General features: G+C 46.2%; 1 protein-coding gene across 2 annotated transcripts in view; it reads left to right on the top strand.

Annotated features, from left to right (window-relative positions):
* CDKAL1 (CDK5 regulatory subunit associated protein 1 like 1) overlaps window positions 1-26,806 on the top strand; it is a 303,837-nt gene that overhangs the window by 79,526 nt on the left and 197,505 nt on the right. For both annotated transcript variants that reach the window (XM_029052781.2, XM_029052782.2), the window contains 3 exons: window positions 6,039-6,135; window positions 14,174-14,222; window positions 23,773-23,893. In XM_029052781.2, coding sequence (XP_028908614.1) covers window positions 6,039-6,135; window positions 14,174-14,222; window positions 23,773-23,893 — 267 coding nt within the window. The remainder of the gene's footprint in view (window positions 1-6,038; window positions 6,136-14,173; window positions 14,223-23,772; window positions 23,894-26,806) is intronic.

Raw genomic sequence — 26,806 nt, forward strand, 5'->3', positions numbered from 1 at the left:
TGATGTGCACGAATACACGAATTAGACTAAAATGAACAGTAATAGACAGATTTCTCTCCGTCTCCGTGCTTCATGGAATAAGGAGGGAGGGATTGTTCTCATGTCCGCTCATGGGAAAGCAGCACACACTGACTTGAGCACTCCTTTCAAGGTAGGAGTTTCAGAAGAAATAAGCGAACACCGTTTAGGCCACCTGAGCAATCCATCCATCGGTGGTATTTGAGTGCTTACTGTGTGCAGAACACTGTACAGAGCCCTGGGAGAGTTCAGAGAAGCAACGTGGCTCAGTGGAAAGAGCACGGGCTTGGGAGTCAGAGGTCACGAGTTCGAATCCCAGCTCTGCCACTTGTCAGCTGTGTGACTGTGGGCGAGTCACTTCACTTCTCTGTGCCTCAGTTACCTCATCTGTAAAATGGGGATGAAGACTGTGAGCCTCACGTGGGACGACCCGATTACCCTGTATCTACCCCACGCTTAGAACGGTGCTCGGCACATAGTAAACGCTTAACAAATACCAACATTATTATTATTCAGTACAACCAGGTTGGTAGAGGTATTCCCTGCCCACAACAAATTTAGAGTGTAGAGTCTTATAATCTAGGAGATGAGCACGCTCTTCTCCCTTTTCTTCTCATTGGTATATTTAATACATCATTTCACCTGTGATGCCTCAGCTTTTTTTTCATGCCGCTGAGGGATGTGGCAGTGGATTAATAGAAATAATAAAGGCTATTAAGGAATAAAAGATAGTGGTGTGATGTGACGGTGAAGAGCATCAGGCAACCGATGGTACGTATTGGGCGCTTAACCTGTCGGAGCACTGTATTAAACCTTGGCAGAATACAGTACACCAGAGTAGGTTTTGGTGATCCTTGCCCACAAGAGGTTTACAGTCCTGATGGTGCAGGTCAGAAATTAAAATAAATTACGAACGGATATGTACATGAGGTTACAATGTCCTAGACTTGAAGCTCCTTGTGGCCAGGAACCAGGTCTACCAAATCTGTGTTATGGTACGCTCCCCGGTGCTCGGTTCCGTTCTCTGTACGCAGTAAGCGCCCAATAAATGAGATGGATTGATGGAAGTGCTGTGGGAAGGGGGTGAAAATTGAAGTGCTTAAGGATTACAAACCTCAGGGTAGATGATCGATTATGCGGAGGAGGATGACTGATGATGGACGAGAAAGTGGAGGTGTTTTATTGCATTTTTCTTAGCAGTTTAATTGTACCAAATGTTTGTTTTCATTTTAATAGAACAACATTAGAGATATACAGAGGGGCTTTGGTGTTAGGTCTTAGTACTAGTCTCTGTAGGCGTAAAAGACTCCCACTTCAGCTGTGGAAAGCCTTGTGGGGAAGGGAACCTAACTCCATTGTTTACAAATAAGATTGGTCAGTGACCCCCAAGAGCCTGAGATGAACAGCAAGCTTAAAGACACCCCGGGACACTAAAACTCAAGCTTCGAATACGTGAATTTTCATCTGACTCTTTCCCAAAAAACAAGATGGGCTCGGCGCACGCAGAATAGACGGAGAGCGCACACGCATTTCATAACTCTGGACCCGCTCGCATCAATCACAGTTTATGGGCTACATTTATTGGAAACATAACTTTGTGAGCGTTACCAGATTTTTACTGTGGTGTGAATATCAATTTACAGCAAAACCTTAAGGAATGGAAGAAATAAACGTGTTAAGTACTGTTCTCAGTATTCCCCCGTGCACATTCTATAAAGTGAAGTTTTTACTATTGTGTTGAAATATTTTTCACAATATAGAGCTACGGAGAAACCACCTAGAGACATTCCGAAGTGATTGTACTTTGGGCAGATTGGCAGTGCGAGCTCTTGTCTAAAGTTGGCACTGTCTGATTTGGGACAGTAATTTTGCCCTTGTACATTATTTAGAAAAAAGATTCAAGGCCGCTTGTGATTTATAATCCTTGAAATGCTTTCTGGAGTCTGAAATCTTCCCTTTAGGGTGCTGAATTGGACACTTGGTGTGTCTTGGTCCTGATGCCCTTTCATCAGTTTGAATTTTTATTAGGATGCCTATCTCGGATGTTTTTTTGGAGAGTTCTTTTCTTGAAAACACACCGTGATGCAATTAAAATGAAGCATCAAGATAAATTTATTTAATCAAAGAATAGAAAGGACATCAGAAAAGGAGATGCATTTATTCATCCCACTTTGAGATTCCACGAGGTATTAGTCTCATTAAAATTCATATTTTGAAAGGATAAAAGCTTTTCTCAAACAGTTCCTCCGCCACCGGTTTTTTGAAGAAGTTATTTTCCAGGCCTTTGTTATTCCGAACAGGGCTCGTTAGATAATGCTGAAAGGACACAAATGTTTTAATGCTGAACACTTTTAGCAAACCCAGTTCCTGGAAAAAAAAATACATTTGTTCAGTGTGACAGTGGGGCAGCTTCGGTATTGAATGTGGGAGTTCATAGCTTAATGGAGTCTATTACTGAGCTGCTGAAATAGAGATATAATTTAGAGGTAAGTTCTCTCAATGTGCAGAAATGGAATGAGGCTCGTTACCGTTTCCAATAAGCAGACGATATGTCTTACTGTATAGTGTGGTCTGATAAGTGGGGAAAAGATAACCTAATTTGGGGTTCACCTAAAGAGCGGAGAAGGCCCGTTCTTCTGGCTCCATCTAATATGGAACCAGAATCTTTGCCTCGCTGGCGATCAATCGACCAATCAGTAGTCCTGTCAATGCTATGTATTATTAACCACTTTATATGGGTGGAGCACCGTTTAAGCGTTGGGAAAGGACGCAAGAGGGAATAGTTTTTATTTTAATGTCACTTATTAAGAGCATACTATGTGTCAGGCACCGGACTAAGCAGTCTGGGGTAGATACGAGCTAATTGGGTTGGACACAGTCCCTGTCCCGCAGGGGGATCACGGTCTTAATCCCCATTTTACGAATGAGGCCTGGAGAAGTGGAGTGTCTTGCCCAGAGTCACCCAACAGACAAGTGGCGGAGATGGGATTAGAACCCACATCCTTCTGACGCGACCACGCTCTTTCCACTGGGTCACGCTGCTTCTCTAAGTGTTTATTACGGTATGGAGTTGGAGGGCACGAACCCTACCCTCAAGGAGCCTGCCATCTAGGAAGGTAGACAGAAAAAATAATTCACAGGGAGAAGAGAATGCCAGAGAGATAATGTAGATAACGTAGAGAAGCAGCGTGGCTTAGTAGAGAAGCAGCGTGACTTAGAGGAAGGAGCCCGGGCTTGGGAGTCAGAAGTCATGGGTTCTAATCCCAGCTCCGCCACTTGTCTGCTGTGTGGCCTTGGGCGAGTCACTTAACTTCTCTGGGCCTCAGTTACCTCATCTGTAAAAATGGGGATTAAAAACTGTGAGCCCCAGGTGGGACAATCTGATTATCATGTGTCTACCCCAGCGCTTAGAGCAGTGCTCTGCACATAGTAAGCGCTTAACAAATACCATAACTATTACTAGTATTATTATTATTATTAGATGAACATAGGCTTAAAGACTAAGGTGGGTAAGACTATACATAAAGCACTTAATGTCTCTCTCCCCCTCTAAACTGTAAGCTCATTTTGGGGAGGGAATGTGTCTACCAACTCCATTGTATAGTACTTATATATATGTATATATGTGTATACGTATATATTTATATGCATACACTAGTGTATGTATAGCTTACGAGAAGCATCGTGGCCTAGTGGAAAGAGCACGGGCTTAGATGTCAGAGGTCATGGGTTCTAATGCCGGCTCCGCCATTTGTCAGCTGTGTGACTTTGGGCGAGTCACTTAACTTCCCTGTGCTTCAGTTCCCTCATCTGGAAAATGGAGTTTAAGTCTGTGAACCCCACGTGGGACAACCTGGTAATCTACCCCATAGCTTAGAATAGTGCTCAGCACATAGGAAGAGTTTTTAACAAATATCATCATCATTATTATTATTATTATTACTCTCCCTAGTTGGTATTTGTTAAGTGCTTTCTATGTGCAGAGCACTGTTCTAAGCGCTGGGGGAGATACAGGGTAATCAGGTCGTCCCACGTGAGGCTCACAGTTAATCCCCATTTTACAGATGAGGTAACTGAGGCACAGAGAAGTGAAGTGACTCGCCCACAGACGCACAGCTGACAAGTGTCAGAGCCGGGAGTCGAACCCATGACCTCTGACTGCGAAGCCCAGGCTCTTTCCACTGAACCACGCTGCTTTCCCCCAGTGCTTAGTTTAGGGCTCTGCACCTAGTAAATGCTCAGTAATAACCGTAGATGATGAAGTGTTACAGATGTCTAAGTGTATACTTGTCTCAGGAGGTGGGGTGGCAATTGGTGAGGGGAATAACTGTGGAAAAAGAAAAATAAATTGGGGAAGAACTCCTGGTGGAGATGCGATGTCAGAAGAAGAGAGCCCAGGACTGGCAGAGCTGAACGGGGAGGGAGTTCCAGGCAGAAAGAAGTGCTTTGGGAATAAAATCACTCTATAAAATCAGGGTCTTATTTGAATAGCGAGTGGAGTAATTGAATCTTAGAACATAAGGAAACGAGGCGCCTGGTTCTCCGGACTTTTGTCGGAGCTATTGAGGATTTTATGACCTGGAGCTGCAGATAATTGCAGCCATTAACAAGAAATCATTTCTGCGTAGTCTTAAGAACTTCAACAGCACTCCGTGTTCAGGGTCCACCCTAAACTAGGGCAGCCGAGGAAAAGATCCGACTGTATGGAGACTTCCGGAAGTGAGTCTGATTTCTCCGTTCCGTTGGAGCCGCCCACGCCAGTGCAGCCAGAGAGAGGCGCTGGGGGTTCTGGAGTTCCTTCAGTTGTATCTACCGGGTGCTTACTGTGTGCAGAACACTGTACTAAGCGCTTGGGAAAGTACAGTACAACAAGAAACAGTGACATTCCCTGCCCACGACGGGCTTACAGTCAAGAGCGGGGGGAGACAGACATCAATACAAATAAATAAAACTACAGTTAATAAATAATTAAAATTACAGTTCAAGGTAACCGGCCCACCTCTGGCGCTTCATGATGCCCGGTGGAGTCCCCGCAGAAATGTTCAGGAGAAGATACCGTTATTCCGGTTGGGTTGGTTTAACAAATACACGTGGGCCTGGCCATCCACAGATGGCAAATATTTTCACTTATAGCCAGCACTTGTCAGTCAGTCAGAAGGCCCTGGGTTCTAATCCTGCCTCTGCCAACTGCTTGCTGTGTGGCCTTAGGTGAGTAGTCACTTAACTTCTCTGTGCCTCAGTTCTTCTGTTCCTTCTCACACTTAAACTCTGATCCCCATGTGGGACAGGGCATGTGTCCAACCTTCATGGTTTTCTTGTCATTTCTTTATGTTTGTCCAACTAGCCTGTTCTGTTAGTCTGTAAATCCCTTGAAGGCAGGGACGGGGGTTATTGGACCTTCCAGGGACAACGTGCCGACACTAGAAGCACATGCATTCTTTATTTCCCCACTCTTGAAGAACCTCCCGTGGTTGCCCACCCGCCTTTGCATCAGACAGACTCCTTACCGTCGGCTTTAAAACACTCAATCATCACCTTATCCCCTCCTAACTTACCTCCCTGATTTCTTACTACATCCCAGCTCCCACACCTCGCTCCTCTAATGGTAACCTACTCACTGTACCTCGGACTTGTCTATCGCCGCCAACCGCTGCCCACACTGGGGCTCTGGCCTGGATCACCATCCCTCTTCACGTCCAACCCCTCTCCCCACCTTCAGAGCTTTACTGAAGGCCCAGTGATTGTAAGTTCACTGTGGACAGGGGATGTGTCCACCATTTCTTTTTTACTGTACTCTCCCAAGTGCTGAGTACACTGGTCCTCCCACCATATGATTGATTAAAGAAGGACCCGTTCATTGGAGTGAATAAGGATTCCCCTCTTCTTAGAGCGAGAAGTAAAACTTCTTTTGATGAGGAAATGTCACAGGAACATCCTGGAGAGCAGATGTAGACAAACGTCCCGACCCCTGAGAGAGAGGGTTAGGCTTTTTATTCTGTTTCCTTTGCCATTCCTTTTAGGAAAGCCCAAGAGGAAGACAAGAAGGTGGTTTTAGCTGGGTGTGTCCCTCAAGCACAGCCTCGCCAAGACTACATGAAAGGACTCAGCATTATAGGGGTGAGTTACACGCGAAGGGGAAATCTTTGGTGTGGAGTTGGTGCTTTCTCCTCTCGCTTCCTCCATTTTCCGTGCCTGTGATGTGATCTCAACATTTACTTAGTGCCCGAATGCGTTATGTGCCCAGGTTGACCAGCCGTTCAAACACCACCTCTATCCCTTTTGAACTTCCATTCTAAACTGGCACAATTCCCTTCTTATATTGGTACTCCACAAACATTTACTCGAGTTGACTTCAAGGTTGTAGCAGCTTTTCGTTTCGTGTCGGACGATTCGGCTGGATACGTGAAAGAGAAGTCTGACAGTAAAAAAAAGGATCTCCTCGGAAGGAAATCTTTATTAATGACCGGATTGAGATATTGCAAGTCATTTTTCGGTTTGGTGTAATGGCCCCTTCTCAGGGTGTTCTTATAATGAACTTGTCCTGGGCTTGCATCCCCTCCCCACCCTCAAATTTAATAATGTTTAAGCAAACAGATACCGCTTTAAATAAACACAATCCTAGATGTTTGGAGGCTTTCATTTGCCTTCACGGTTTCTCTGATTATATATCTTTGTTTCTTCAAGCTCGGGTGAGACGAATATGGGGGTCTCATGAATTATGTCTTTCATTTCAATCTCATTTTCTTGTTTACCTTCCCCATCCCAATACTGCTGTGACAGCCAGCCTTTAGCTGCACGTTTCTCCATCCAAATCCCCCCGTGTTTTCATTTTAAACAATATGTTTCTCTTTAGGCGGTTTTGTAATTCAACTTCTACTCAGAATCGAAACCCCAAACCAAAACCACTAACATAGGTGATCTAAACGTGTAAGGCGATATCACCCAGAAATCCTTGTATGCGTGGCATTCCCTACATTCCACTGGCCACGGGTGTTTCCCTATTCGGTATCGGAAATGTGGGAATAGTCCCCGGGTGAGTGGATGAGCTCATTGACATTTGGGTCAATCAGTCGGTCAGCGATATTTTTCGAGTGCTTCCAATGTGCAGAGTCCTGAACTGAGCGCTTGGGAAAGTACTGTACGATACAGTCAGGAGACAGAATCCCTGCCCACAAGGACCTTACGGACTGGACATTTCTATTGGACCATCGGAGTAAGTCCTTCCTACTAACGGTGCATGTTGGCAGAAATATTTCGAGACGAAAAGACCATCTTTAGTCTCTCCTCGCTACCGTCCCTGCTCTCCTGCAACTTTCCCTTCCGGTCTCCTCCCAGTCACCTTTTTCAAATGTTTTCAGTTCTCTCCTACAGCGGGTTACTTTAAACCTACATGCCACGATACCAACAGTACATTTCTCTTTAGTGTCAACCGACAACAAGCCAGTATACGAATCGGTTCGGAAAGGGCTTGTATCCATGGGGTGTGAAACGGACGTTGGTGCCAGAGGTTCGGTAGAACTACCAAAATCAAGCTTAACTTTGAGATAAATATATATATATATATATATATATATATGTATATATATAAAATAACCTCCCGATAATGAAGATGTAAGCTGCTTGAGGGCAGGGATCATGTCTAACGAGAAGCAGCATGGCCTAATAAAATAATAATAATAATGATACCAGTAATAGAGAAGCAGCGTGGCCTCAGAGGTCATGAGTTCGAATCGCGGCTCTGCCGCTTGTCGGCTGTGTGACTGTGGGCAAGTCACTTAACTTCTCTGTGCCTCAGTTTCCTCATCTGTAAAATGGGGATGAAGACTGTGAGCCCCACGTGGGACAACCTGATTCCCCTATGTCTACCCCAGCGCTTAGAACAGTGCTCTGCACATAGTAAGCGCTTAACAAATACCAACATTATTATTATTAGTAGTACTTAAGTGCCTACTATGTGCTACGCACTGTACAGTACACTGGGGCAGATACAAGTTTAATCGGGTTGGACACAGTCCCTGTCCCACCTGGGGCTCACAATGGAAAGAACACGAGTCTAGGAGTCAGAGGTGCTGACTTGTAATCCTAGCTTTCCTATTCTGTGACCTTGGGCGAGTCATTTGACTTTTCTATGCCTCAGTATCCTCATCTGTAAAATGAGGACTTAATTCCTCCTTAGACTGTGAGCCCCATGCAGGACGCCCAACACCCCAGCGGCATCAGCCCATATGCTCTCTCCTTCATCCCTATTCCCAGCGCTCGTGTGCCTCTGTACTTTTTTATTTATTTAGATATTTAGCGTTCATCCAGTTGTTTGTTCAGCTGTTGCGTCCTGATGTTCTCGTATCGCTTCCTGCCCTATCCGTGGCCTTTCTCCGACTTCCACTATCTGCAAATAATGTTTGTCGGTCTTCCCCCAATAAACGCTCAACTCCTTGAGGTCAGGGAACAGATGCCTGCCTGCTGTTACCCTCTCTCATGTGCTCAGTATAGGGTCGAGCTCAAAGTAGGCACCTGATAGATACCGCCGATTAGCTGCGCTAGCCTACTGCCTGTTTCTGGCCCAAGAAAGACTACTTCAGTGAGAGCTGGGGCAACTATTCCAGAAAAGATGTTCTGTTTGAGCTCTAGGGTAAAGTTCATCTCACTTGCCGGTTTGGTATCAAGCTCACAGTTAGGGTTGAAACTATTTTCCTCAAAAGAATGAATTTGTAATTTGGCTTAGGCAAACACTGCTGTGTAACGCAATTTTTATATTCTAGTCCCTGTCCTTTATTCAGTTCATCATCCAATCGTATTTTTTGAGCACTTACTCTGTCCAGAGCATTGTACTGAATGCTTGGGAGAGTACAGTATAACAGAGCTGGTAGACACATTCCCTTTGGAGTCGGAGGCCATGAGTTCGAATCCCACCTCTGCCACTTGTCTGCTGTGTGACCTTGGGCAAGTCACTTCACTTCTCTGCGCCTCAGTTACCTCATCTGTAAAATGGGGATTAAGACTGTGAGCCCCACGTGGGACAGCCTGATTCCCCTGTGTCTACCCCAGCGCTTAGAACAGTGCTCTGCACATAGTTAGCGCTTAACAAATACCAACATTATTATTATTCCCTCTCCACAGTGAGCTTTATGGTCTAGAGGGGGAGACAGACATTACCATAAAGAAATAAAATTACAGAGATGTACATAAGTGCTGTGGGGCTGGAAAGGGGGATGAGTAAAGGGAGCAAGTGAGGGCCGCACAGAAGGGAGTGGGAGGAGAGGAAAGGAGGGCTTAGTTGAGGAAGGCCTCCTGGAGGAGTAAGGCTTTGAAAGTGAAGGTTTTCACCCTTCTAGAAATGGTTCATTCATTTAGATGACTGTGCCTAGAGCCTGAAAGGCATCTTATGCACGCAGAAATCTCTTCAGCCTGTCAAAGGTGGTCACAGCGGGTAAGGGCTGGTCCACCGTGGCTGACAGTGAAAAGGATTTTAGAATTCAGAGCTTTCCCCTCCTAGACATACACTCTCATCCCCAGTGGTTCTTCTCAAAGGATCCACCCACAGCCAGGAACCAAATACGGGATGCGATGGGCACCCCTGGTATAACTGGTTTGGGTGAGCTCTTTGTGATCAGAGAATGTGTCTGTTATGTTGTTGTGTTGTACTCACCCGAGAGTACAGTGCTCTGCACACAGTAAGCGCCCAATAAATACAATTGATCTCTGGAGTTACCTTGCTGATAGGCGAAAAAAAAAAACAAACCACCACTTCCAACTAGGAAACAGCCTCACATTCCTCAGTCAGTCATTGGTATTTATCTACTGATTGAATTTTTTTTGGATGGTATTAAGCGTTTAGTATGTGTCGAGCACCGTTCCAAGCACTGGGATAGGTACAGATTAATCAGGTTGGACACAGTCCCTGTCCCTCACGTTGCTCACAGCTTGTGTGCAGAGCCCTGTACTAGGCAGTTGGTAAAGTACAATACCAGCAAGTTGGCAGATACAGTTCTGGCCCACAAGGAGCTTAGAGTCTAGAATGGGGGAAACTTCCTGGGGCTGGAGTCTTGAGTCCTACATTCCACTGCCTTAGAAATCTTTAACTACCAAGAGACCCATAGAGTAGTAGCAATTTGATCGCTGTCATTTGCCCCCAAGTTTATAATTTGGTATTGGAAAAGCCTACCAAACTCTTTTTACTTAATCGTGTAGCTCTTACCGCGTGTCAGTCACTGTACTACGTGCTGGTGGGGTATACACCAAGTTTATCAGGTTGGACACAGTCCCTCTACCCCAGAGTCACAGAGAAATGAAGTGACTTGCCCAAAGTCATACAGCAGACAAGTGGCAGAGCTGGGATTAGAACCCAGGTCCTATCACTCCCAGGCCCTGTGCTCTTTCCACTAGGCAACACTGTTCCCGACTTCCTTGGGGTGCAGCTGCTTATTGTTCATTCCCCACTCTCTCCCCCCCAGCATCCAGGTGCACATTTTCTTTAAAACCATGGAGAATAATCGTTCAGTGCAGGTGTTCGCTCATCTCTGTGCAGCTTGCTGGATCAATTTACTCTGGTTGAAAAATCTTTTCAGATAGGGACGATCAACTCTGTAAAGCCAAGCAGCAGGATGACTTTATTTCAGCCGCAAAAGCTTTTATCTGGAGAACTTCAGGCCTAAACAAAATCCACATTCTAAAGGCTGCAGGTCCGTGAATACGGCATTATTTTGTTGCGAAAGGTAAATGGCGAAATCATGAAAAAGAGCAATTTCACACCCAAAAGCATATTCACCTTGACGTTTAAAATGTATTCTCTCTCAGTACCTCCCTCTCTCCCTGACTTTGGGAGGCTTTAAAAAAAAAATTCATCTGGTCTTCTATTTCATCTTCCCATGGGTAATAGGGTAGACTTTCTCCCTTTCTTACATAGCTGACCACGTGTCCACGTCAACCACCCTAACCCTTCCGCACTGGTAGGCTCCGCTGCTATTTAGGCAAGAGATGGAAAATGCACTTTTAAGCCCCCTAAGGCACACAGCATGCCCGCTACCGTCTAATCACGGAATAATTTGTCTTCACGGTTGAGAGTAGGACAGTTACGGGTAGTACATAATTGATTTCCTAGGGAATAGCCTCTTGGGCAAAAGAGGGATAAGGAGCCAGATTTGTTTTTTCCTAATGTCCCTGCTGCAGTGTCCAGCAGATATGAAATCTGGCTTCCTGGCCTTAGGAAGCAGCGTGGCACAGGGGGTAAAGCATCGGCCTGGGAGTTAGGAAGTCATGGTTTCTAATCCTGACTCCTCCCCTTGTCTGCTGTGTGACCTTGGGCAAGTCAATTCACTCTTTTGAGCCTCAGGTACCTCATCTGTAAAATGGGGATTGAGACTGTGAGCCCCACATGGGACTGTGTCCAACCCAATTTGCTTCTATCTACCCCAGTGCTTAGTAAGTGTTTAACAAATACCACAGTTGTTCTCATTTATAAGGTCAGGGTCACCTTAGCAAGTGAACAGTACCTGGGATTGACATATTACCTGGTAATACTAGCAGCAATGGAAATATTGAAGAAGAACCACTGTACTAAGCGCTAGGGAAGTGTAACAGATACCCAAGACATCATCCCTGCCCACAGAGAGCTTACTCTCTAATGGAGCGGAGAGTCCTAAGTTCCTCTAATAGGAATCAACTGATTCTCTGCACGCCTCGAAAACCGAAGCTGCAAAGGTCTAAATCCAGGTCACGTGGCAGAGCTGGGATTGGAACCCATGACCTTCTGCCTTCCAGGACCGTGCCCTAACCACTGTGCTATGCTACTCTCCAAGGGTGTGGCCTCTCTAAACCAGAGGCTATTTTACCAAGCGGACGCAATTAATGCAAGCAAAACCAGTGATTCGATCGCACAGAAATTTTATCTGAACCGAGCCGGCATCGTGCCGTCCACACAGATCTTGGCCGGGGACTGAGTCGGGGTGGGTGGCGGGAGCTGAATGCCCACACCCGCAGATACCACCCCTGGAAGACGAGAGGACGGTTGCATGAATCGAACATGCAAAAGGCAAGGGTGGGAAGGCGGAGAATCGAATCCTATAAGAAAGGAGGAGGAATGCGGGCTTGAGTCAAGATGGAACAGCCCCACCATCTCCAAACCAGTAGCTCGACTCCCTGGTGGAATTCATGAATTGTTTATTTCCCAACCCCTTTTCTCCATAGTAGCGATCATAAGGAGAGAGTAATACACTATGCCTCGTGTCGTTTTTATATATTTATCACTAAATGCCTCAAGGATGAAAGGTACTGTTTATTTTATCTGAATTCTAACCCAACAAAGCTTTTATAGACAGAGGGCTATAATTTATGGTATTAATTAAGAACATCCTTTCCCTCGGTTCCGGAATGAATCAGATATAGCATTTCATTCTTTCGAGTGACGGTTCTCTTTGTTTTTTTTCTTGGAGCACCACGTCAAATTACTCCTCTCTTTGGATAAAAAGTGGACGTGGAATTTTCCCCCCGGTTCATCTAAATGGGTCCGAGGGCTATTACACTCTATTTGTTTAAGGTCTTTGCAAGCAAAAGATACGTTGTCATCTCACTGTTGCACTCTAGCCGAGTAAATTCTTCGTGACGGCAAGAGTTGGAGCTGAGTCCCATCCATTTCTAGGCCTGACATCTACCTTTTTCATGGCCCCAGAGAAGCACAGTGAAGAATATGGCCACTTCAAAGAATGCTCCGTTACCAAAAGAGCAGAAAAGCAATTAGCACTCATGAAAATTGTCCAGCCTAACGTCTCCCCACTGACCGAAGACCACCGTTAAGTACATATTGTTTTGTTCAGGAAGTGGAAAAGAAATGCTGGGGGTAGGGGAGGTTGTCGTTAAATATATTGCAAAAACAAACCCCATAATTTAGAGCACTAACTTTGTGATGAGTTGGACGGGAAAGGTATCTTTTAGGGAGATAAAAAAAAAATTGAAAATTTGACCAAAAGGTTATGATTTCCAGGCAGAAAGACGTTTGTCTTCTCTGTGGTATAATCTCTAGTTTTACATTCTTCCCCGGTTTTTTTTGTTTTTTTTTTAGTATATATATTGGTTTTCTTGTCAGCGCTAAACAAAGTGTGAGTAGTGCATGGGTCAAACAAAGTAACCAGTTGTGCTCTCTGCCTCTGCTTATCTGTTTGTTTTAGTCTGGTATCTATTTGAAATGCCTCTACAACTCCACTGCCCCCTCCATGTATTATTTGTTGGGTTTTCCTCTGCTGCCCAATCGCTAACCTTGATTTTGCACTCACCACAGCTGAAGGACAAGAGATGTTGGTTGAGCCCTGTGCAGAGGGACTCGGGCTGAAAGACATTTTTCTCCCTTTGTCCCGGCTGATGAGAGGAACCCATTCACTTATTGCTTGACCTACTGGTTGTAGCATTTTCATATTGTCTGATGTAGGAAGACTGGCTCTTATGGGATAACCTGTCGTGAACGTATTTTGCCTCATTCTGAGGGCTGGGTCATCAAAAGGGGGGCAGATTTGTTTCCAGAATCGAGCAGTAGCTATGGCCGGGACGGGGGTGAGGCGTCTTCCAGGGGAGAAATGTGATTTTCTGCTTAGTGTCCATCACTCTTTCTCTTGTATTCTCCCTTCTTATCATCTCTGTACATTAGTATAATCATAAAAACCTGTCTAGCAAGTCTGTGGTACTATAGCCTCCCAAGTGCTGAGTATATTCAATCAGTGGTATTTACTGAGCTTTTTCTACGTGCAGAGCACTGTACTAAGCGCATGGGAGAATATAATACAGCAGAATTAGCAGTCATGTTCCCAACACCCACTCCACATCCAGCATCCTTTGAAGGCTGAAGAGTTTTCAGTCAATCAGATGCAGTCGGGCTTCTCTTCCTCCCTCAGATCGCCTGCTTCCTGCCGCCACGCCCAAGCATCCCACAACCTCTGAGGCCGATTTCCACAGGCCAGACCGGACCCTCACGCAGCCAGATGTTCACTCTCCAGTTCCGGGCAAAAGATAAATAATTACCTATTGAAGTTCAGCATTAAATATCGTGATCCATCTTTTATTGAATTTTGAAAGCATATCCAGAATCGATGTCCCCGGGGGACCGTCGAGATAGATGAAAACAGTTAGTCAAGCAGTCTCGTCTTACCGTGTCTCCTCTTGTACTTTTTAGGTTCAGCAAATCGATCGTGTGGTAGAAGTTGTGGAGGAGACAGTTAAAGGTAAGAGGGTGGTTATACAAGGGCCCGAAATGCTGGGATTGGGGATTCAAGCGTCGGTTTTGCTAAATGAGGATTTAGTCGGATTGATGGCGTTTCTGTGGTCTGCATCTCTGGTGAGACACACCCCGGTGCTGTTGGCTCTGGCCTGCTTCCACTAGGCCCATTTTCCTCAAACCTGGGAAGGGCTTTCGGTCAGTAAAAGACTTTAGCAATCCACACCTGCATTGCAGCTAAAGCTGGAGAGCCACATTCAACTTCTTATTTAAAGGTGAAGTTTCCAGGGAATTGTCTTGTAACAGAGGCAGGGTTGCTTCGTGGAAAGAGCACAGGCCTGGGAGTCGGACGACTTGGGTTCTAAGCCCGGCTCACCCGCTTGCCTGTGACCTGGGGGAAATTATTTTACATTTCTGCATCTGTTACTTCATGCGTAAAATGGGGATTAATTCTAGTTCCTTCCTATTTTAATGATAATAATGATGATGATGGTATTGAAGTGCTTACTTTGTGCCAGGCACTGTACTAAGCACTGGGATGGATACAAGCAAATTGAGGTGGACACAGTCCCGGTCCCTTGTGGGGCTCTGTTTCGATCCCCATTTTATAGACGAGGTAATTGGGGCACAGAGAAGTGAAGTGACTTGCCCACGGCCACACAGCAGGTAATAATAATAATAATGTTGGTATTTGTTAAGCGCTTACTAGGTGCCGAGCACTGTTCGAAGCGCTGGGGGAGATACAGGGTAATCAGGTTGCCCCACGTGGGGCTCACACTCTTTTAATCCCCATTTTACAGATGAGGGAACTGAGGCCCAGAGAAGTGAAGTGACTCGCCCACAGTCACACAGCTGACCAGTGGCAGAGCCGGGAGTCGAACTCATGACCTCTGACTCCGAAGCCCAGGCTCTTTCCACTGAGCCACGCGGCTTCTCCAACCTGTGACCTTCTGACTCATGAGGACTGTATCTAACCTGATTAACTTGTTTCTACTCCAGGGCTCAGAACAGTGCCGTAACTGTATAGTAGGCACTTGGCAAGTACGGTAGTAGTAGAAAGAGCCCGAGTCTTGGAATCAGAAGACTTGGGTTCTAGTCCTTGCTCTGCCTCCGGCCTGCTTTGTTACCTTGGACGAGTCACTTGATCTCCGCCTCCCTCAGTTTCATTTTAGACACCTTCGCTCACTACTCCTTAGACTGCGAGTCCTGAAAGGAATCTAATCTGATTATCTTGTATCTACCCTATTGCTGAGCACCATGCTGAGAACGTAATAAACACTTAATGGGTATCATTAATGATTTTATGTTTGTAATGGCATATATTTTGGGACAGCAAACTCTAAATGACCATAGATGATTAAACATCTACAACTTCAGTTCACTGCCGACTTCACATCTCTCCTCATTGTACTGGAAACAGCTGAAGGTCACTGAATCAATTTTCTTTTCACACTGAGGTTTTACTGCTGTTTCTCGTTCTGTAATAATATAGAGGTATACATCGTTAATGGTATTTCTTAAGTGCTTACTCTGTGCCAAGCACCGTATCAAGCACTGGGGTAGATACAAGCTTATCAGACGACCCAAAGTCACACAGCAGATGAGTGGCAGAGTCGGGATTTGAACGCAGATCCTTCTGACTCCCAGGCTGGTGGTCGTGTTTTTTCTCAGTCTTGGCTTTTGCTTTCAAGTCCCAAGCCTCAGAAACGGTGCCCACCTTAACAGTGACCTGGGAGGAGAACATTAATGGCTCTGGGGCAATAGCGTGGACCCCCTGACAACTCAACCAGACACTATGAGGCACAGAGAAGTTAAGGGACTTGCCCAAAGTCACCCAGCAGGCAAATGGCAGAACTGGGAATTAAACACAGGTCTCCCCACTCCCGGTCCTGTGCTTTGTCCAGAGAAGTTTACCCTTCCACGTTAGCGAGCGTTTTTCATTTACTGAACTTTCTCTAAAACAAACAAACAAAAAGTTTTGCCATCTAGGTGGGGGAGGATTTCTAAGCATCGGTCGAAAAGGTTAAGCCTTTGTTCTGACTGTGTCGTTCACACAACACGTTGTTATAACGGGCCACCGGCCGTGACTGCTGAAAACAAGCAAAGGAAATTACTTCAGGCTTAAACCTTTCGTGCTCCAGACAGCCCATCTATTTTTGTAACACCGGCTCATCAGGGGACAGAACCCCATCCGTTTCTTGTTTAAATATTCACTGACGTTAAATCCTCCTCTTGCTGACTCTCGACAAATCCTGAATGTCACCCTGGAGGATTATTCCACGGCGAGAGTGAGTAGTTTGACAATCCTAGGTGTATCGTACAAGTCACTTTATTTTTTTTTAGAGTTTAATGGGTATTAAGACTGTGAATCCCACGAGGGACAACCTGATCACCTTGTATCTACCCCAGCGCTTAGAACAGTACTTGGCACATAGTATGCGCTTAACAATTATTATTATTAATAAATACGATTTCTTACCTGGTGCTGCTCTACTGGGAATCTTGGCTCGGCCTCCGACGCGTCTACCGTATTTCTCTTCTGAGTCGGATGCCTTGCATTCTCTTCTCAGCAGCGAACAAATCTGTTTTGCCTTTGGTAGGGAGCGCTTGGCATTCCTTGAACAATTCCCTAGGTCACGGTTGCCTGGCTTTAGGAGATTGCGAGGAAGGATGAGAATCTTTCTCCCTCAGGTTCAGGATTGACTATTTGCTAATTCTTTTGTATTGTTCTCCCCAAGTTTTTGGTACTGCTTTGCGCGTAGTAAAGTGCTCGATAAATACCATTAACTGACTGTATTCATTCATTCAATAGTATTTATTGAGCGCTTACTATGTGCAGAGCACTGTACTGAGCTCTTGGAATGAACAAGTCGGCAACAGATAGAGACGGTCCCTGCCGTTTGGCGGGCTTACAGTCTAATCGGGGGAGACGGACAGACGAGAACAATGGCAATAAATAGAGTCAAGGGGAAGAACATCTCGTAAAAACAATGGCAACTAAATAGAATCGAGGCGATGTACATTTCATTAACAGAATAAATAGGGTAATGGGAATATACAGTTGAGCGGACGAGTACGGTGCTGTGGGGATGGGAAGGGAGAGGGGGAGGAGCAGAGGGAAAAGGGGGAGACTGTACTCTCCCAAGTGTCCAGTACACTGCTCTCTATGTAATAAGCACTCAGTAAATACCATTAATTGAATGTACTCTCCCTAGCACTCAGTAAAGTGCTCAAGAAATCCCACTAATGGATCGATTCACCACTACCCAGAATAGATCGGGTAGCAGGCCACAAATAATAATAATGTTGGTATTTGTTAAGCGGTTACTCTGTGCAGAGCACTGTTCTAAGCGCTGGGGTAGATACAGGGTCATCAGGTTGTCCCACGGGAGGCTCACGGTCTTAATCCCCATTTTACAGATGAGGGAACTGAGGCACAGAGAAGTGAAGTGACTCACCCACAGTCACACAGCTGACAAGTGGCAGAGCCGGGAGTCAAACCCATGACCTCTGACTCCGAAGCCCACTGAGCCACGCTGCTTCCCTTAACCCTTCCCCATCCCACCTCCCACCCCCCACCCTCAGAAGTGACATTTCCGCTCATGACAAATGAAATCGATAAGGTGATTCTTGCCTCCCTCCCTCCCCCATACACAAAATGGCCCTTGGGGGGGCCACAGGGAAACGATTTGCAAAGCGTGGCATATTGTGTGTGTTTTGAGCCGTTGCTCAAGGTTCAGGAACATGGCCGGGAAGGCGAGGGAACTCCATTCCAAGTCCACTGCTGGTGGTGTCGAATCGATGGCTTTTTTTGTCTGCGTGAGGGGGTCCGTCTTCAGACGTCTCACGCCTGAATTTTGTTAGGAATAATAATGCGCCGATAAAGAAGCCCCCACCTCGTCTCCGGACTCCCAGGGAGTTTCACTGCTCTTTTCCCTTCTCGAGGTTGAATTCGTTTTCCCGTTGGCGTTGGTTTGTCGCGATATGTCTCTCCGAACCACATCTCTTGACTTTTTCCCCCGCTTGTGCCGATTACAGCCCCTTATTCCTCCATATTTCCGTCGACCAGGAAAAGCGGGCCAGGGAGGTGAAGTCCCCTGACAGGTCATTAACTCTGCCACGTGTCTGCTGTGTGACCTTGGGCAAGTCCCTTAGCTTCTCTGGGCCTATTCCCTCATCTGTAAAATGGGATTAAGAGTGTGAACCCCATGTGGGACAGGGATTGTGTCCAACCTGATTACCTTGTATCTACCCCAATTCTTAGTATGGTGCCCGGCACAGAGTAAGCACTCAACAAATACCATTTAAAAAAAATAATTCGCTCCATTCATTCATTCAATAGTATTTATTGAGCAATTACTATGTGCAGAGCACTGTACTAAGCACTTGGAATGTACGATAGCCTGTGAAAAGGATGAGAGGAAAAGCTCTCCCTCTTCCTGAACTTGTCTCTCTGTCGGGCGTAATCTCTAGCAAATGTGTCTGCTAATCCTGTGGTGTTGCACTCTTCCGAGTGCTTACTACAATGTTCTGCACGTAGTAAGCGCTCAGTAAATACTCGCTGATTGATAGAGGAGTTTTGGAAGGGAGAAAGTGGTCGGAGAGGATCCATCCACTGCTGCTGGAGTTGTCAGAAGGGGACAAGCCCCTCTGGGTGGAAAGCTGTCGGAGAGATCAGGGGGAATTCACACCCTCCCTGTCGGGTGGTTTGGGGTGGGGGGCAAACATAGAACCACCTTAAAGAAACAACGAATGACCGTCAAGATGAGGTGGGACAAGTAACATGTAAATGCCGAAAGGACCGAGCTATTTACAGCTTCTTTTGAAAGTGGAAAACAATGGGGGTGAGGTGATGCCCAACTCGGAGGTTTCCTGAGCCACTGGGGGAACGGGGAGGTAGTTTTCAATCTACCAGTTGGCTTCTTTGGGGACATCACCCTCTCGGAACTCTCGAGGCCCCAGGGAAAACTTGGTTCGATCTCCAAGTCACGGGAATGTGCTGGGATTGAGTTGGATCCGAACTCTGTTGTCCTCTCCCAAACACTTAGTACGGTGCCCGGCACAGAGCAAGTGTTCGCTTAAGATTATCGATGGGTTGGGGACGGGTGTCCTGATCGAGCGTCCAGCGGCCCAGAAGTGTTCAACAGGTCATGCTTGTATCCACCCCAGCGCTTAGTACAGTGCCTGGCACATAGTAAGCGCTTAAATACCATCATTCATTCATTCAATAGTATTTATTGAGCGCTTGCTATGTGCAGAGCACTGTACTAAGCGCTTGGAATGTACAAGTCGGCAAGAGATACAGTCCCTGCCGTTTGACGGGCTTCCAGTCTAATCAGGGGAGAATAATCATCATTATAATTAATGCAGGTACATCCCGAATGAGGGTGGAGAAGCAGTGTGGTTTAGGGGATAGAGGACGGGCCCGGGAAGCAGAAGGACCTGGGTTCTAATCCCAGTTCTGCAATTTGCGTTGCTGTGGGACCTGGGCCAAGTCACTTCACTTCTCTGGGCCTGAGTTACCTCATCTGTAAAATGGGGATTTAAAAGTGTGAGCCCCCGTGGAACAACTTGATGACCCTGTATCTACCGCAGCGCTTAGAACAGTGCTTGGCACATAGTAAGGGCTTAACAAATACCAAAATGATTATTATGACCCTGCCCCCCGACTCTGAATAATGACGATGGCCTTTCTTAAGGCACTTTGTGGGTGCTAGACCTGTGCTGAACACTGGGGTCTGTGCCAGATTATCATATCAGGCACAGCCCATCCCACACTGTGCTCACCGTCCAAGAGGGAGGGAGAAGGGAGAGGTTAAATGATTTGCTCTAGAACTCAGGTGCAATAACATACTCTCCCCCCTAGACCAAGCTGGGATTTAACATTTATTAAACGCCCCTACCGCGTTAGCTTTGTCCAGAACGTCGATGTATTCCCCATCTCTGCTTCCTGACACCTTTCCATTTTAATGGATTCTGAAAAGTGCATAAAGCTTAATGGAATGTGAAAAGGCATTGTGTGTTAATTGTAACCTAAATGTATAATTCAGCATACTTTAAAACCTGATAGATATTAAAGTTTGTCTTGGAATGCTAAATGACAAACCATTATTGTAAACATGATTGACACCACTATAAAATGCTGAAAGAAATGGTTCCTTTCTTTGTGACACAAATGAGTCCTTTGAAAGGCATAAGAAAATCTAGTTAGGTGCCATCCGAGAACAGAGAAGCAGCGAGGCCTAGTGTATAAAGCACGGGCCCGGGAGCCAGAGGATCTGGGTTCCGATCCCGGCGCCGCCACTTGTATGTCGTGTAACCTTGGGTAAATCGCTTTACTTTTCCTTGCCTCGGTGTCCTTATCTGTTAAATGGGGATCGAGACTGTGAGCCCCCGGGGTCTGGCACATAATAAGTGCTTAACAAACACCATAAAAACAAAAAAACTGCCGAGAGGGAGATCACTGGGAAATGCAGTTCCCGTGACTTCAGGGTGGAGAAAGAACATCCTTCAATTTCCTCATTTAAAGAGAATTTAGCTGGATTAGGTAGCATGTCCTCCTCTGGCCCTGTGAGTCTTGCTGCCCTGGATGAGTTGATAACTTCCCTGCCGTCTGGGGAAGAGTCCAGGGTGCAAGCCGGATCCTGTCCCTTCCGTATCCCTTCCGGTTCCTAAAATGCCACCCTCTCCTGCCCTTTTCCACACTCACCCTCAGTGTGAGGCCACGCTTGAGGCCACACAGCCTGTTGGATAAAGCACAGGCGTGGGAGCTTGAGGGCCTGAGTTCTAATCACCGCCATTTGCCTGCTGTGAGACCTTAGGCAAGTCAGTTAACTTCTGTGTGCCTCATTTCCCTCAGCTGCAAAATGGGGAGTCACTACCTGTTCTCTCTTCTTCTTGACTGTGAGCCCCATGTGGGATAGGGACTGTAACCGGTCTGATTAACTTGCCTCTACCATAGCGCTTAGAACGGTGCTTGACACGTAAGTAAGTGCTTAACAAATGCCATTTTAAAAAAATCGAGTTTGACCATGTTCATCACAGTGTTGATCTTGAACACTTGAACAGCGCTCCAGCACTTAGAACAGTTCTCGACACATAGTAAGCACTTAGCAAATACCATCGTTGTTGTTTTATTGTTTTTCTGGTATTCCTTAAGTGCTTACTCTGTGCCGGCGTGGCTCAGTGGAAAGAGCCCGGGCTTTGGCGTCAGAGGTCATGGGTTCGAATCCAGGCTCTGCCACTTGTCAGCTGTGTGACTGTGGGCAAGTCACTTCGCTTCTCTGTGCCTCAGTTACCTCATCTGTAAAATGGGGATGAAGACTGTGAGCCCCACGTGGGACGACCTGATTCCCTTGTGTCTACCCCAGCGCTTAGAACAGTGCTGTGCACATAGTAAGCGCTTAACAAATACCAACATTACTATTATTATTATTACTGAACACTGGGGTACATACAAGATAAACAGGTTGGGCGCAGACGCTGTCTCACATGAGCTTCATAATCTAAATTGGAGGGAGTAGACTAATCCCCGTTTTTCAGGTAAGGGCACTGAGGCCCAGAGAAGTTGAGCGATTTACCTGAGGTCACACAGCAGAAAAGGGGCCGAGCCGGGATTAGAACCAATATCCTCCGACCCCGGGCCCGTGCTCTATCCAGTAAGCCGCGCTGCGCTTTAAGTGTAGAGTCGTCTGTAAATCCTATGAGAATGTGGGCGGGGGTGGTTTTGCTCAGTGAGATGACTTGCCCAAGGTCACCCCCACATCTTCTGCCCTCCTGCCCTGAGCTCTCCAGGCATTGACATCCCCCTGCAAAGAGAATTGGAAAAGAAACGAGGCTCCTATAAAAATCCAGATGTCAGCGTCCCACCCTTCACCCTTCAATTTCATTCAGCCGCCTTTTCGAGTGCGCCGGAGTCCTTTGACCCTTTCCCTGTCCGTCCTTAGCGTTCAGGTATCATTTTCCTTTTCGGTAGAAAAACGCGGTGTTAGGTCGAAGACTCTTCAATGAGCCATTGAATCGGAAAATAACTCGTTATATCATCAGGCAGAGGTATGGTCTTTTATTTGCATGTAGAGAGTGAAGATGAATAATTTATCAAATGTTATTAGTGCAGGCTGCATATTACTGAAGGCACAGCAGGGTATAATGAAATTTCCGTCATGCCGGTATGAAAGTGGAATACTTCCACGTAGTCATTACTGAACTTTCGACATCTTTCAGAGCGCTATTACGCTATCACGCCAATCTTGCTCACCTCTTCATTAACCGGACTTTTGATTGAAAAGTTTAACTTATCTCAAAAATCTGCGGGGGCTGGCGAGCCAAAAGCTACAGCTTGACTCTAAAGCTTCTCTTGCCACATCAGAGGAAGAATTTGCAGAATGAAGGGCGCATTATTCTTTAAATCACCTAATGTCCTCTTATTAAAGTCATGAGTGGGGGAAAAAGGCTGAGGCTGATGGTTTTATTAGTTATCTCAATTAGCTGTCTCACTAGGTGAAATAGGCCTATTGCTGGAAAATGACATTTTTAAAGTTCCTCTCGACTAAAAATGGCAGATACTAGGGCAGGCATGAACTGACTAGCCACCCCCTGCTAAGTTTTTAATATTAAAAAGCACCTTTTTGGTCGGAGACGGGGAAGACCAGGGCTGCTTTTTTTTCCCTTGTCTGTCTTGCACGTCTGAGTTTCCCTGCCTTCCATTTTGGATCCACTTTCAGTCCTATTTTAGGTTCATCAGATGTCTACCAAATCTACCAACTCGACTGTATTCTGCCAAACGTTTAGTACAGTGCTCGGCCCACAGTAAGCGTTCGGTAAATACTGTATATCCCTGATCTGCTTGGGTTTAATCACACCTTCACGTGTCCGCTTCCTGCTTGCATGATCCACCGTCAGTTTTCCTCCAACATAGCCCGGGAGCCCCACGTGGGAAGAGGATTGTGTGAGAGGAGCGGCGCGGCTTAGCGGAAAGAGCCCGTGCTTGAGAGGTCGTGGGTTCTAATCCCGGCTCTGCCGTTTATCAGCTGGGTGACTTTGGGCAAGTCACTTCACTTCGCTGGGCCTCAGTTACCTCATCTGTGAAATGGGGATCGAGACTGTGAGCCCCACGTGGGACAGGGACCCGATTGGCTTTGTATCCACCCAGTGCTTAGTAAAGTTCCCTGCACACAGTAAGCACTTAAATGCCATAATAATTATTATTATTACTTCTACTCTAAAAGTGCTTAAACACCATAATTATTATCATTATTATTACTTCTAAACTAAAGTTTTCCGCACTGGGTGCCTGTAATTCTGTTACCTGTGCAGTCAGAGAGGTGAATTTATCCGTCTTGTCATTACATCGAGGAAACAGACTCTCCCTTGGGTAGCGACTGTAGGGTTTCAAGTAAAACCAGCGTCATTAATGGGAAACGGTCGCATTTTGTTCCTTTTTTTTTTTTAAACCTCCCCGTTTAAAAAGAAAATTGAAATGCCAATATTAACATTTGTCAAGACCAGGGAAAGTGGCGTGACGCCTCCTCATATATATTTATGTGCTTCATTTAAAGGTCACTCCGTGCGGCTGCTGGGTCAGAAGAAGGATAATGGAAAGCGGATGGGGGGAGCGCGATTGGATCTGCCAAAGATTAGGAAAAACCCACTGATAGAAATCATCTCCATCAATACGGGGTAAGCGCCTTTCAGACCGGCTCATAAAATATTCAGCGCCGTCCGTGAATTCGATGTCATTTTCTTTCCTTTCCCCCCAGGCACAGGGTTTGTTAGCTCGGCATATAATGGACTAACATTGGCCACCCTGAAGCACTTGAACAGTGGTGTCCTCTAAAAATGTGTTTTCTGCCTAAAGAGTTCCGTTCGGCTTCTGCGGGACAGAGGGACGTTATTCATTAATAGCCTCGTCTGTTTGAGATCTCATATACGGATTTCACGGGGCTACTTGGGCTTGAGGTAAAACGTTTTTAGCAACACTGCGTTCTCTTCGGTGGAAAAGTGAAGGCGTCCCACATTTTTGAACGAGCCGCTATGTGGCCTACCTTAGGCGAGTGATGCAAAAATTGGTGTTTCAGACACATTATTGATGTGACTTTCAAACTACCAGATTTTCTACCAGTTCTGTAGATTTCTACCAACTCTCCTTCCAAGGGCCTAGAACAGTGCTCTGCACACAGTAAGTGCTCGATTAATATCATGTATCGATTGACTCCCACTGGTTCCCTTCAGGTTGTTGCTTCCCATTTGGGTGCCTTGCTTCTGTTAGGCTTGGGCACATTTTCAAGTGATCGCGCTCCGTCCCTTCCCCATCTAGTTTGCTAGGGAAACGTCCCACCAGCCGTGGTCTGGTTCATCACGTCTGCGTGTTTTGGAGTGACTTGTCAGAGGCGTCCTCATCTCTGGTCACCCAAGGCTGGACAGAGTACTTGGGGATGAGCAAAGGGGCCACCATCCCCTTTATTTCCGGCTGCTTCACGGAGGGGGAAGCCAAGAGAAGCAGTGTAGCTTAGTGGAAAGAACACTGCCTTGGGAGTCAGAGGTCCTGGGTTCTAAACCCGACTCGGCCACTTATCAGCTGTGTGGCTTTGGGCAAGACACTTCACTTCTCTGTGACTCAGTTACCTCATCCGTAAGACGGGGGTTAAGACTGTGAGCCCTACGTGGGGCAATATTATAACCTTGTGTCTACCCCAGAGCTTAGAACAGTGCTTGGAACATAGTAAGCGCTTAAAAACCATCATCATCACAAGGAAAGAATAATACGTCAAAGAAAAAAACAACAATGAATTAACCTGGCCTAGTGAATTGAGCACAGGCCTGGGTTCTAATCCCAGCTCTGCCCTTTGGTCTGCTGGGTGACTTTGGGTCAGTCACTTTACTTCTATGCCTCAGTCGCTTCATCTTTATAATGGGGATTTGAAAAAAGAAAAAAGAGTTGCTTTGAATCCTATCCATGGGTACTCTTTAAGACGGTATTTTCCTTTTCTCTCTGCCTAACGCAGGCACAAGTAGGTACCTGTGTTCTTTAGTTTCAAGACACTCGGGTGGTCTTACAGTTGGGCTTACCTGCCCTTCTGACCAAATCTGTATTTTCTCTCCTGCTCGCTTTCCTTTATCTCCCCGTCCCTCCCATCGAGCCTCTTGCGCCTGGCACTGCTGTCCCTAGTGCCTCTGTGCCCCACTTTAGAGAGAACTTGGAGAAAGTGGACCCGGGGGAGATGATGCCGGAACTGGGGGAGGATCCCGAGGATTTGGGTGACTTCAAATCCCGGCTGTGTCGGCCTATTTAACTGGGTCCATCTGGGCAACGGGTTGTTTTGGAGAAAGAAGGCGTGATGGGCTTCGGTGAGTTTCGGTCGCAGGAGGAAACGGCGAATGGATAAAAATGTTATAGAAAGGCGGAATTGAGCCTCCTGAAACCGCGACTACGTTCCCTGTTTTCGTAAACCTACCCACTGCCGCCTTAAGTGCTGCCTGCTTCCCAAATGGTTTCAGTTCAATTAAAACCCAAATAGCCCGTTTTCATTTGAAGATGCGAGGAGACGGGACATGTGCTTTAACCTCCTTAAAAAGATTATTCGGAACAGCAGCGGATGGCACTGTCGCTTCCTACCTGCCACGCCGAATCATTAAACGTGTCCTAATTGAAGTCCCCTGGAGCCCCTGATCCCCGGCAGGATTTAACAACATCCGTCCGTCCCAGTGTGGGAATTCGACTCACGTTCGGTACATTCTTCCCGACCGTGGTCTTCGGCAGCAGAGAGAGCGATCGCTTTCTTCAATCCTGTGATTTGATTCGGAGCATTCTCACTTAGCAGTGGGGCCTCAGCGTAGACTGTAAACTCCCTGTGGACAGGGATCACATCTACTGCCAACTCTGTTGTATCATACTATCCCAAGCGCTCTATACACAGTAAATGCGTAATAAATAAAGAGACCCCCACCCTGGGAGTGAGGACGAGGGTCCCCCTGGTTGGAGAATGTCCATCAAGACTTCCGCCACTTCTCCGCCCCTTTTACCTACCTAAATTATGCGAGTGTCACTTAAAGTGGAAATTTTTTTTTATCTGGCAAAGCGTAGAGCCTTCCGTGTTCTTGTTGTTTTGCAAAGGTTTGTGTTTTTTATGTGTGTGTGTGTGTGTGTGTGGTTGTTTCTCCCAGCACTATCAGCAAAAATGGCTGTGGAGTTCAGATGCTAATTAAACATAATTGGATACATATGTGTTTGTGGATTAAGGTCTGTCATAGTTTTTTCCAATTCTAGAATAATATATAAAACATACATATATTTATTTTTTTAAACCACTCTGCTTTTATTTCAGTGCAGCTCAGCATGCGAGCACTAATTCCCCAACTTCTTTTTTCTAGGCTGGGCCACGCAGTATGTTTTATTTGGCTGATTTAAAAGGCAACAGTGCAGGCATTTACGACCTCATTTAATACATCTGATGAAAGGTTCTCTGAGGAATGTCTATTTTTCTGCAAATTCAATAAAGTAAACTGGGTTTAAAGCAAGGCCATTCGGTTGCTAGTTGCTGTTTTGGAAGGCCTTCTGCGGCTGTGACGGGCCCTCGCTTTGATTGCAGCGTT

This window comes from Ornithorhynchus anatinus, chromosome X2, assembly GCF_004115215.2.
Source record: "Ornithorhynchus anatinus isolate Pmale09 chromosome X2, mOrnAna1.pri.v4, whole genome shotgun sequence".
Taxonomy (NCBI): domain Eukaryota; kingdom Metazoa; phylum Chordata; class Mammalia; order Monotremata; family Ornithorhynchidae; genus Ornithorhynchus; species Ornithorhynchus anatinus.